The 13,703-nt window shown below is 40.6% G+C and overlaps 1 protein-coding gene across 1 annotated transcript in view; it reads left to right on the forward strand.

Annotated features, from left to right (window-relative positions):
* The window catches only part of LOC138979147 (E3 ubiquitin-protein ligase MIB2-like), a 32,196-nt gene extending 18,694 nt beyond the window's left edge, over nt 1-13,502 (forward strand). Inside the window, exons 13-16 of the mRNA XM_070351956.1 lie at nt 148-241; nt 1,273-1,355; nt 3,418-3,578; nt 13,094-13,502. Of these exons, the coding sequence (XP_070208057.1) occupies nt 148-241; nt 1,273-1,355; nt 3,418-3,578; nt 13,094-13,139 (384 nt within the window). The 3' untranslated portion in view covers nt 13,140-13,502. The remainder of the gene's footprint in view (nt 1-147; nt 242-1,272; nt 1,356-3,417; nt 3,579-13,093) is intronic.
* Nucleotides 13,503-13,703: the final 201 nt, after the last annotated feature.

Here is a 13,703-nt window from a genome sequence, read left to right on the forward strand (position 1 = left end):
GAAGAAGAAGAAGAAGAAGAAGAAGAAGAAGAATGCTTATAGTTTGTGACTGACTATTGGGATTTCGCGTCCTCTGGGGTTGCAAGAACCTACTTGAGACATTATTTGTTCAGGCTCTTGTCATACGTAGTTGATTATGTGTGACAGGGAGGGGCCGACGTCAATCGCGGAGGAGCTCCCCCGCTGAACCTGGCTTGTGTTCGTGGCATGTACCGCGCTGCTGAGGCCCTCATGGAGCTAGGTCACGTGATGTCTGATCGCAACACATGCCATGTCTGTCTGTCTGTCTAACTGTCGGTCTTTGTGTTACTGAACGGGATTCTGTCTACTTGTACGAGTTAACCTTTTTGCCAAAACACAGACACATTGACACATGATATGTCACATAATCAAGCTGTTATGCTTAAAGTGAATTTACGTTTCATTTGGTGGAATTATATGCCGACGAGTCAAAGACGAGTCCCATTATACTTGTTCGACTCAAAATATCTGACCCTAAAACTGTTAAAATGCGAGCGAAAGCGAGCTTTTCATTATTTGAAAAAGCAATGAGTGTACATATGATACGACACAGCAAGCCATGTAGTATTCTGTTGATCCTACACACTGTACGTGCGTGTCTTTTGCTCAAAACGTCCCACAGTCGAGGCGCCCAAATTGAAGACGCTTCTTATGGAACCTCGATCTCTTTGAAAGCCTCTTGAATATTTGATGTCAAAGCAAAATGATGTCACTCTAGAAGGCATTGCGTGACGCTTCAGTTCTCAAAATTCTTCGAGGGAAAACAGGAAGAGTCTTCATAGAATGACGTTTGTCTCGGTGACTTTGTCATCATGAGCAGTGTAAAATAAGGTCCCTGGCAGACTAGTTTGACACGACCTTATTTACAGGATATATTAACGTGTGATTGCAAGGTTTAGATTGGTGGTATCTCTCACGTATGTATAGGATAAAGTCCAAAAAGAGGCATTACATTGCATGAGGCTCTAGTTGCACCTTCTGCATCAGTGTAATTAGCACCATTTCGCAGGAACAAGAAACTATAATTTTGAACGAACTCCTGCTTATCAAAATATAACCTTTTCTATCTTCAGATGTGCATTCCAGACTGTTTTTATTGCCCAAAAGTACCCAAAGTAAAACCAAAAGATACTTTAATACAGAAATTCTGACGGTTGTGAAATGTCGCAGACAAAATAATGTTTTTTTCTTGCAATGAATATAATCGGTAACTGGTGTCTGTAACGAATGCTATTATCGGTGTACCTACAGGCGCTGATATAAACTGTCGGGACGTTAGCGGCAACACACCTTTACACCACGTCATGGATGGACGTCGAGTTGAAGATCACTTTGTACGTTTGTGTTCACAACGCTAATTGGTTTGCATAACACACACACACACACACACACACACACACACACACACACACACACACACACACACGCACGCACGCACACACACACACGCACGCACGCACGCACACACACGCAAGCACACACACACACACACACACACGCACGCACACACACACACACACACGTACAGCCACACACACACACGCACACACACACGCACGCACGCACACACACACACACATATATGCATTATGCATATCTATATTATGCTATTAATAGTCTAATTTATGGACACACCTTTTCAGCTCTGAATGATAATCCTGAGGAAGTACCTTAGTTTACACACACATGCACAACGTCAGACTTCTCAATCAACTCCGAGCTTAAAAGAATGTGTGATCAAATGATGTTACTATGAACAGGATCGTAGGAATTTGCATTATGTAATAACTCTACATGTATACAGCGGAACCCGCTTTTAAAAAAAAGTCGAAGAGTATTTATTTTTGAGTCAATTCCTGCATTTGGAATACAGAGCATTTGAATCAGACCAGCACCTTTTTACATACTTCTTCTTCTTCTTCTGCGTTCGTGGACTGAAACTCCCATGTACACTCGTGTTTTTGCACGAGTGGAATTGTACGTGTATGACCGTTTTTACCCAGCTATTTAGGCAGCCATACGCCGCTTTCGGAGGAAGCATGCTGGGTATTTTCGTGTTTCTATAACCCACCGAACTCTGACATGGATTACAGGATATTTTCCGTGCGCACTAGCTTGGTCTTGTGCTTGCGTGTACACACGAAGGGGGATAAGCCACCAGCAGGTCTGCACATAAGTTGACCTGGGATATCGGAAAAATCTCCACACTTAACCCACCAGGCGGCCGCGGCCGGGATTCGAACCCTCGACCTTCTGATTAAGAGGCCGACATCTTATAAATAATAATAATAATAAAGATAGCTTATATAGCGCCGCTTCACAAATTTAACTATGCTCTTAGCGCTGTACATCGAGATATAACAATTTCAATAATATAAATACAAAGATGATATTATCATAATACACATTTACAAATATCACTCACGTGCATACATCCTCGTGCACACCACGCGCATACACACTCCCACTCATTAGCAAGTGCTTCCATCCTGGCCACTGAGATGTTCATATACCCCCCTGGACAAGCTCACACCATGTCCGTCTCCTCTCTAGACTGTACATACACTCAGCAAGAAAAAGAAAGACTAAATGCAAATTTCATACACAACCCTATGGCTCAATCAAAGCTGAAGCAACTATACAAAAAAAGACACATTCAAACAACGAATCTAACTTCACCTCTAAGAGTCTATAAAGATGGCAAGGACAATCTACAAGGATTCGCGAAAAAGGTGCGTTTTAACTTAAGGGAACTGCGGAAAGAGTCCTTAGAAGAAAATTGAAACTTTTGTGAACTTTTTATTCCATATCTCAAGCCAATATACACCAAATATGAAGTAATTTGCAGAACCTATTTGGGCGTTATGGGTATTTTAGTGGGTGGCATTTTTTGGGGGGTCACTCTGTATCAGGTCTGGGAACCCATACAATTTCGCTGTATTTGTGAACGCATGATTGTCTAGAATACGATCAGTACGGTCAGCCGGGAAAAAAATACGACGGGAATAATTCCTAGACTACTTTTCTTCACAAGCGCATCCCGAAGCCGATCCAGTATTTTGACACAATCATGATTACAAGTTTAGTCAGTAAACATTGAAAGAAGCATTTGTTTTAAATGTATTGGTAAACTCAATTAACGTTGCGACGGGCGCGTGTGAAGCATGTTTCAATCATGGAGGTTCAAATGCTGTATGGAATACGCTATTTGTTTTGAAAATACACCAAGTTTGTCTGAGAATACTCCAAAATCAAAACAGGGGTTGCCAGGTCTGCTGTATATTTTCATTAAATCCGGCAAGAAGTACCGCATAGCTTTAACACCATAATGAGTTTAGTACCCTGTTGTTAGTGGTTCTGGCCCTTTGAACAAACTGGTGACCACGTGTGTAACAGGGCCAGCAGAGTGACCAGGAGATACAGGTGCGAGTGGCCCTGGCCTGCCTGCTGGTCAGTAACGGGGCTCTAGTGGACATCAAAGACTCGGAGGGTCGAACACCGCTGTCCTGTGGGGTGCCTGCCCTTCGGGAGGGCGTGGAGTCCTTCATCAGGAAAAAGTATGTATGGAGCTCTATGACGGCTTACTAGTGCCAGAACTACATAACTGTAATTATCACGTGAACATTACAGTTATGAAATTTTCACGAGAAAAATACTAATTTTCAGATTTCGCTCGCTTCTTGACGGATTGCTAGAGCCAAAACTGAAAATGAGCAATTAACAGTGAAAACGGTAACTGACAGTGTTAATTACTAATTTTCACGTGATAATGGTAACCCGAGGTTTTGGCACTAGTATGCCGTCATAGAGCTCTCCGGTCTGTTTCTTTCTGTCAGTCAAATAGTCCAGGCATATTAGAGAACAACGTTGAAGTGACAATGACTAGGTTTAAAATGTCCCTTATCAGAAAGTTCAACCTCATTCGTTTGATGTTTATTAAGCACATTTTCATATAAAGCTGGCGCTTCATACGGAAAAATGGCTTTGAAATTGACCCAAATCCTTCTTTGGGCTCTGTAAATGTCGTTTGGGGGTATGGTTGTAAAATGGTATCTACTGGTCACCCCAATGTATAAACTGAAAACTCTTTCTGCACCAGAACACGCAGAAAGGATTGTATCTGCCTGATGTCTGATGCTTTTCAAAATCCCCAACCACTAACACCTTCAAAACGGACTTTAACTGACACTGTTGTTTTTCCCTATATAATCCTTACTATTTTTCCGAGACGTCGTCGTGTTGTGTATTTAGCTTGCCACAACCTCATACATGGTCCTAAAAGTTAAAGTTGAAGAAAATACTAAAGATAAATAAAAAAGCTGACGCAGTGTCATTCGCACCGTGAATCCCCCCATGGGAACATACTAAAGTCTGGTTCCAAATAGGCTCAATTTCCTTCTATTTCTTTGTATTTCTGCCTCGTAGGGGTAGGGGTGTTCAAACCAAAGGCACCTTTAAACCAAAATTCAAATCACACATCTTACAATACTAAGACACTCAGCAGTAAAAGGGTGTCTGCTGGTAAAAAATTCCAAACAATCCTAAAAGTACTTCACTACTAAAAGTGCTTTTAAAAAGAGCCGTTATTTTTCCCTCTATATTCAGTATTGTGTTTTCTGCGAACATGTAGTCTATTTAGATGGTTGTCGTGTGCACTTGAGTTGCTAAAGCGTTTTCAGTTGGGCATATGTCGAAAAGCAAAGAATTAGCCCTTTGAAAACCATCAGAACTGTCACACAAAAATAACATTTACCTATCTCACCAACTGACCAAACATAGGGCTTTTCCTTATGTATTATGTATTGTCGTGTTTTTTGTAGCATACTTGTGAAAACAGCCACCACTGTTGTAAATGATACTTTAAAGAGCATTATTTCATTTTTACAGTTGAAGGACAACCTGGACTGCCGTATATTACAGCTGTTTTACAATCAGCCAAAATTTTCTTAACAAACGTATGTTAAGAACAACTCCCATAGTGAAATTGAAGGAAAACAAATTGAAAATCCCCCTGCCATAGAGGAGCTAAAGAATCAACAATAAACGACTGCATGGATAGCTTGATGCACGAATGCATTGCGGACATGTTTGTCTCCAACCAAGAGAAAGTTCCAAAAAATCCCTTTTGTGCTTCTTATTATACAGTGACGTCAAAGACAGCCTTTTCTGCTGTTCATACATTCAGGGGTTATGGTTACACTAAACGACGTAGTTGTAGCCATACTGCCATCCAGATTTATTTTTTCCTTGCGAGCAGTCACAGGGTGTTTGTGCTGTCTGCCAACCGTTAGATGACCCCGCCCAAGTCTGTTAAGGGACCGTTTGACCGTTATAGAACGCGTCTTTTTGATTTTTTGGCACAGTTGGAAACGGTTGATTTTTATCCCTACCATTGTTTCCAAACATTATATAGGAATGTTTTGTGAACAACGGATAATAGCCGCTACTCGCATGTGTAGCAAAAGTGAGCGTACATACTCACCCTGGTCGTCCAGCCGTTGTCCGTTGCCCGTCTTTATCTGTCTGTACTGAACATTACCTTTGGATATTTCTCCAACGCTATGAAGTGAAGAAACACCAAATGTTGCAAAATGTTGTATGACCCCAAGAGCTCAAAAAAGATACTTGAGAACCTTGACCTTACCTTAAGGTCAAGGTCACAGGGAGAATGAATGTGGTCTAAAAACTGCAAAATTTCACATTGTGCCAGTTTTCTGGAAAACAAATTAAAAACAGCGGGCTTAGTTTTGTATGGTATACAAGAAAAAGAAAGCCTTATCTTCTGATACCATTTTGGTTGACCTCGCTTCAATGTCAAGGTCACAGGAGTCCTTCAAAGTTGAATTGTATACATGTTTTGAAGTGACCTTGACCCTGAACTATGAAAAAAATCTTTCAAACTTCATAATTGTGTGGGGCACATGTTATATACTGATATTGAGCCACATTTAGTCACATATCATCAAGGTCAAGGTCACTTTGCCCCTTATGAAATGTGACTGAAACGGGCAATTGAATCACTAAAAGTGACAATGTCTCTTTGTAGAAAGTGCCAATAAGTATGTTTATGCTTCCTATGTCTTGAATTGATAGCCTTGTGATGTGTGACCTTTGATGATCTTGACCTTGGCCAAAGGTCATGTGTAATTTGGTAGGAAAAATCTGTAAAACAGTTCTAATAGTGTACAATGTCCTTGCCAGCTTCAGTTGTTAGACCTTCACCTTCAAGGTCACCTGAAGGTCAAGGTCACTTTAAGACAAAGGTCAAGCATGAGAGTCGCATGGGCTTTGCTTTGTTAAGATTTTTTACCAAGACACATGGATTTCTTTACCCGGCTTGGTCACATTTTTCATAGGGGTCAATGTGACCTTGACCCTAACGATATGTGACCAGATGTGGCTCACTATGAAATTCTAACAAACGCCCCACTCAGTGTTTAAGTTTGTAAGAGATATCGTCCATAGTAAAGTTAAAGGGGCAAGCTCACATCAAAATATGTCTACAATTCAACTTTGAAGGGCTCCTCTGACCTTGACATTGAAGCGAGGTCAACCAAAATGGTATCAGAAGATAAGGCTTTCTTTTTCTTGTATACCATACAAAACTAAGCCCGCTGTTTTTAATTTGTTTTCCAGAAAACTGGCACAATGTGAAATTTTGCAGTTTTTAGACCACATTAATTCTCCCTGTGACCTTGACCTTATGGTAAGGTCAAGGTTCTCAAGTATCTTTTTTGAGCTCTTGGGGTCATACAACATTTTGCAACATTTGGTGTTTCTTCACTTCATAGCGTTGGAGAAATATCCAAAGGTAATGTTCAGTACAGACAGATAAAGACGGGCAACGGACAACGGCTGGACGACCAGGGTGAGTATGTACGCTCACTTTTGCTACACATGCGAGTAGCGGCTATTATCCGTTGTTCACAAAACATTCCTATATAATGTTTGGAAACAATGGTAGGGATAAAAATCAACCGTTTCCAACTGTGCCAAAAAATCAAAAAGACGCGTTCTATAACGGTCAAACGGTCCCTTAACAGACTTGGGCGGGGTCATCTAACGGTTGGCAGACAGCACAAACACCCTGTGACTGCTCGCAAGGAAAAAATAAATCTGGATGGCAGTATGGCTACAACTACGTCGTTTAGTGTAACCATAACCCCTGAATGTATGAACAGCAGAAAAGGCTGTCTTTGACGTCACTGTATAATAAGAAGCACAAAAGGGATTTTTTGGAACTTTCTCTTGGTTGGAGACAAACATGTCCGCAATGCATTCGTGCATCAAGCTATCCATGCAGTCGTTTATTGTTGATTCTTTAGCTCCTCTATGGCAGGCGGATTTTCAATTTGTTTTCCTTCAATTTCACTGTGGGAGTTGTTCTTAACATACGTTTGTTAAGAAAATTTTGGCTGATTGTAAAACAGCTGTAATATACGGCAGTCCAGGTTGTCCTTCAACTGTAAAAATGAAATAATGCTCTTTAAAGTATCATTTACAACAGTGGTGGCTGTTTTCACAAGTATGCTACAAAAAACACGACAATACATAATACATAAGGAAAAGCCCTATGTTTGGTCAGTTGGTGAGATAGGTAAATGTTATTTTTGTGTGACAGTTCTGATGGTTTTCAAAGGGCTAATTCTTTGCTTTTCGACATATGCCCAACTGAAAACGCTTTAGCAACTCAAGTGCACACGACAACCATCTAAATAGACTACATGTTCGCAGAAAACACAATACTGAATATAGAGGGAAAAATAACGGCTCTTTTTAAAAGCACTTTTAGTAGTGAAGTACTTTTAGGATTGTTTGGAATTTTTTACCAGCAGACATCCTTTTACTGCTGAGTGTCTTAGTATTGTAAGATGTGTGATTTGAATTTTGGTTTAAAGGTGCCTTTGGTTTGAACACCCCTACCCCTACGAGGCAGAAATACAAAGAAATAGAAGGAAATTGAGCCTATTTGGAACCAGACTTTAGTATGTTCCCATGGGGGGATTCACGGTGCGAATGACACTGCGTCAGCTTTTTCATTTATCTTTAGTATTTTCTTCAACTTTAACTTTTAGGACCATGTATGAGGTTGTGGCAAGCTAAATACACAACACGACGACGTCTCGGAAAAATAGTAAGGATTATATAGGGAAAAACAACAGTGTCAGTTAAAGTCCGTTTTGAAGGTGTTAGTGGTTGGGGATTTTGAAAAGCATCAGACATCAGGCAGATACAATCCTTTCTGCGTGTTCTGGTGCAGAAATAGTTTTCAGTTTATACATTGGGGTGACCAGTAGATACCATTTTACAACCATACCCCCAAACGACATTTACAGAGCCCAAAGAAGGATTTGGGTCAATTTCAAAGCCATTTTTCCGTATGAAGCGCCAACTTTATATGAAAATGTGCTTAATAAACATCAAACGAATGAGGTTGAACTTTCTGATAAGGGACATTTTAAACCTAGTCATTGTCACTTCAACGTTCCCTTCACTAAAGTGGCTAAGATGCCTGGACTAAAAGGACTCTTGTTAGATTCTTAGCTGTAGCCGATGGCTTGCTTCCCATCATGAATATTAATCACCTCCTGTCATGAATATTAACGGTCACCTCCCATTATGAGTATTAAGAATCACCTTCCATAATGAATATCAACAGTCTCCTTCCATCATGAATATCAAGAGTCACCTCCCATCATGAATATCAACAGTCATCTCCCATCATGAACATCAACAGTCATCTCCCATCATAAATATCAACAGTCATATCCCATCAAGAAATATCAACAGTCATTTCCCATCATGAATATCAACAGTCACCGCCCATCATGAATATCAACAGTCACCTCCCATCATGAACATCAACAGTCATCTCCCATCATGAATATCAACAGTCAGCTCCCATCATGAATATATATCAACAGTCATATCCCATCATGAATATCAACAGTCACCTCCCATCATGAATATCAACAGTCAGCTCCCATCATGAATATCAACAGTCACCTCCCATCATGAATATCAACAGTCAGCTCCCATCATGAATATCAACAGTCAGCTCCCATCATGAATATCAACAGTCATCTCCCATCATGAACATCATCTCCCATCATGAACATCAACAGTCATATCCCATCATGAATATCAACAGTCACCTTCCATCATGAATATCAACAGTCACCTCCCATCATGAATATCAACAGTCACCTCCCATCATGAATATCAACAATCTCCGCCCATCATGAATATCAACAGTCACCTCCCATCATGAACATCAACAGTCACCTCCCATCATGAATACCAACAGTCACCTTCCATCATGAATATCAACAGTCACCTCCCATCATGAATATCAACAGTCACCTCCCATCATGAATATCAACAGTCACCTCCCTTCATGAATATCAACAGTCACCTCCCATCATGAATATCAACAGTCACCTTCCATCATGAATATCAACAGTCACCTCCCATCATGAATATCAACAGCCACCTCCCATCATGAATATCAACAGTCACCTCCCATCATGAATATCAACAGTCACCTTCCATCATGAATATCATCAGTCATATCCCATCATGAATATCAACAGTCACCTTCCATCATGAATATCAACAGTCACCTCCCATCATGAATATCAACAGTCACCTCCCATCATGAATATCAACAGTCACCTTCCATCATGAATATCAACAGTCATCTCCCATCATGAATATCAACAGTCACCTCCCATCATGAATATCAACAGTCACCTCCCATCATGAATATCAACAGTCACCTTCCATCATGAATATCAACAGTCACCTCCCATCTGTTTTGTGTTGTTTGTAATAGTATTTTTGTCCTTATGTTAACCCACCCATCACCCCCCCCCCCCTCCCTTCCCCCCATTTCCCATAGTAAAGAAATGTATGTAATCACTTTGCACTTGTAGTGTTTTATTATTATTATTATTATTATTATTATTATTTAAGTTATTGAGACATCCCAGTGCACTAAGGGATTTATAGAGCAAATCGAGAAAAATCATTATTGAACGAAGCGCATAGCGCTGAGTTCAATAATTATTTTCGAGATTTGCTCTATAAATCCCTTAGTGCACTGGGATTGTTTCAATAACGATATTGTCAGTACCGCCATAGAAAAAAGAAGATTCCAAGCGCACATTTTGCAACGCGCATTTGAATAGGCATAACTGTGTGGTCAGGTCGTGTACAGTAAAGATCTACTTTTGTGTGGGGTGTCTCAAGTGTGTCGTGCTTTCGTCACACGCATTTTAATTTCTGTTGGTAAATTCCAGTGTAGCGTTAATCTGAACAGTGATGATCTTTCAGAGAGACCTCATTTGAACTCGGAGAAAGGGCTGTGCTCTTCATTATTTGCGATTCGAAACCTCCAGTCGAGCTTCGACGGATTGACTGTGCGGAGTGACTCCCCTTGAATTGACTCGAAGCCGCGGGACTCGACGGTTCGCACATTTTCAAAACAAATGTGGCATATTTCTCGTGTTGTATCTTCACTCATCGGGGAGTCTGATACTAAATATGAACGGTAAGAATGCTCTGAACCCTACACGTATTATATCCCCATCGTTTTTTCGTTCACATTTGCCCAACATGTTAATTTGCTGAGCGGGGTTTATGTCGTCTGCTAGGGCAATCAAACCACTGCATGCAGTCTGCACTGACTGAGTCTGCACGCACGAGGCACGCTGGTAATAAGTCTTATAATGGTAAGAACGCTCTGAACCCTACACGTTTTCGATTACGATTGTTCTTGCCTTGAAATAATAATTCGGAAACCATTCATTTACTGAACTGATGCAGTCGTATTTCAGTGTAGTCAGTGCGGCTACGTATGACAGAGTCGATCGAGTCAGTCTTCCAAACTGGTCTAGCTGGTACGTTATCGGAATAACACTTGTGTTTTCTGCTAGCGGGTGGGAATTTTATTTGGTAATGTGGATGATAAGCTACATGCCACTAACACGATGAGAAGAATCTATGCAAGTCGGCGAGAATTAGATGAAACACAGCGGCTTGTATTTTTAGATCAGTGGCAGCCGCACTGTGGCACAGGCACATGCAATCTGTCAGAAAAAAACCCACTTCTGCTTTAATTGAGAAGCAGGGAATTTATGGTCATTTGGTATTGTGGAAAATATAAGCTACATGTCAGTAATTAATTCTGAGGATGAGAGCACAGTCTTGCTTAGGCAAAGGGCGTAAGAATACGCTCTGTGGAAAAGTTAAGCGCTAACAGTTTTAGCGCATCGCCATTAGCCAATCAACTGGTTCACATCAGTCATGTGACACCAGTACTTACTGACAATTATTATTATTATTATTTATTATTATTATTGTTGAATTGTTTCTTGTATTGTTTTTGCTCTCCCTCACCCCTCAACTCCCTTTTCTGTACATAGTCTGATTTCTTTTTGTTTTAGTTCCTTTTATTTGGTGTTGAATGAAATGTGTTTTTATTGTGTTTTTTAATTTTCCATGTACCCTCACGGGTTTTTTATTGGAATAAATAAAACTTGAAACTTGAAAACTTGAATGAATATCAACAGTCACCTTCCATCATGAATATCAACAGTCACCTCCCATCATGAATATCAACAGTCACCTCCCATCATGAATATCAACAGTCACCGCCCATCATGAATATCAACAGTCGCCTCCCATCATGAACATCAACAGTCACCTCCCATCATGAATATCAACAGTCACCTCCCATCATGAATATCAACAGTCATCTCCCATCATGAATATCAACAGTCACCTCCCATCATGAATGTCAACAGTCATCTACCATCATGAACATCAACAGTCATCTCCCATCCTGAATATCAACAGTCATCTCCCATCATGAATATCAACAGTCACCTCCCATCATGAATATCAACAGTCATCTCCCATCCTGAATATCAACAGTCATCTCCCATCATGAATATCAACAGTCACCTCCCATCATGAATATCAACAGTCACCTTCCATCATGAATATCAACAGTCACCTCCCATCATGAATATCAACAGTCACCTCCCATCATGAATATCAACAGTCACCTCCCATCATGAATATCAACAGTCACCTTCCATCATGAATATCAACAGTCATATCCCATCATGAATATCAACAGTCACCTCCCATCATGAATATCAACAGTCACCTCCCATCATGAATATCAAGTCATCTCCCATTAAGAATATCAACAGTCACCTCCCATCATGAATATCAACAGTCATCTCCCATCATGAATATGAACAGTCACCTCCCATCATGAATATCAACAGTCATCTCCCATCATGAATATGAACAGTTGAAATCTCCTCACACAACATCCTCAAAAAACCAACCATTCTATTATGATTGACATTATCGTGACAAATATTATAGATCCTTCAAGGTTGTTTCTTGCGTTCGCTAAGAATCGTTGGTTGTGTTCTAGCTGCCGCACAAATTGTGACATTATGAACATTTTGTTCCGTCCTTTTCTCTCTTTAGGCCCCCCCCCCCCCCCCCCAAAAAAAAAAGTCTGTTAACGGTATCCCGACCGACCCTATTTTTTCGCGTGACCCTAGACTTTTTGGGGGCATTTTGGGGGGGAAAAAAACCAGAAAGAAAACCGTCTTTGTTTTTTGGCAAAATAACTTAAAAATATGTTTTTTGGGACAAAAAATAAAAATTTAAAAAATTAAAAATCCCGACCTATCGACCCCATTTTTTTGGCCTATGTTACCTTAAACAGACTTTTTTTTTGTTTTGCCTTATCTCTCAATATTGTATTTATCGTGATTTCTCTTCTTGATTTCTTGTAGGTAAATGTTATGTTTGATATGTCTGTGTGCTTTGTCCTAATGTTGTGAATGTTCTTATGCCTTGTCTGTTTGCCATTTACATCATTGAAAACAAATGTTAGAATATATACATTTGTTTGATTGTTTAAACGCCCCAGTATGATATGCTTAAAAACTGTAAAAAAAAAAAAGCAAAAAAAAAAAGAATCGTTGATTGTATTCTGCCCCACAAATTGTGACGTTTATATGAACTTGTTGTTCTACCGCAGCCCCGAGCTGGTGAAACGCCAAGGAGGACGGGCACATAAGCTGTAGGTGGACACCTGGATAGCTAGACCATCGGCCCTACCTCCGCGTCTACAGGTGACTCTGTGGGTGTTCTGAGCGATTCTTTACCTGAACTGACAAAAGATTAGTGAGTTAGTAAGGCACTAGGCTAGACATGCGCATTAAATAAACGTCACTGGACATGCGCACTGCGCGCTTCCCTCCACCATGCCTAGGTCGATGTGCCATGTGCTTGCCTCTATGATAAACTACGATTAAAGCTTGGAACTCACTGACAGAAGTTGCCTCCTGGTATGCTTGACTGAAAGTCGTTTCATCATCATCCGCGTCTACAGGTGACAGTGTGGGTCATCTGCACGAGTCTTCACCTGGACTGACTATAGTGTCTATCTCCGCGTCTACAGGTGACACTATGGGTGTTCTGAACGAGTCTTTACCTGGACTGAGTATAGTGTCTACCTCCACGTCTACAGGTGACACTATGGGTGTTCTGAACGAGTCTTCACCTGGACTGAGTATAGTGTCTACCTCCACGTCTACAGGTGATAGTGTTGGTAATCTGAACGCGTCTTCACCTGGACTAACTATAGT

This window comes from Littorina saxatilis, linkage group LG10 (genome assembly GCF_037325665.1).
Source record: "Littorina saxatilis isolate snail1 linkage group LG10, US_GU_Lsax_2.0, whole genome shotgun sequence".
Taxonomy (NCBI): Eukaryota; Metazoa; Mollusca; class Gastropoda; order Littorinimorpha; family Littorinidae; genus Littorina; species Littorina saxatilis.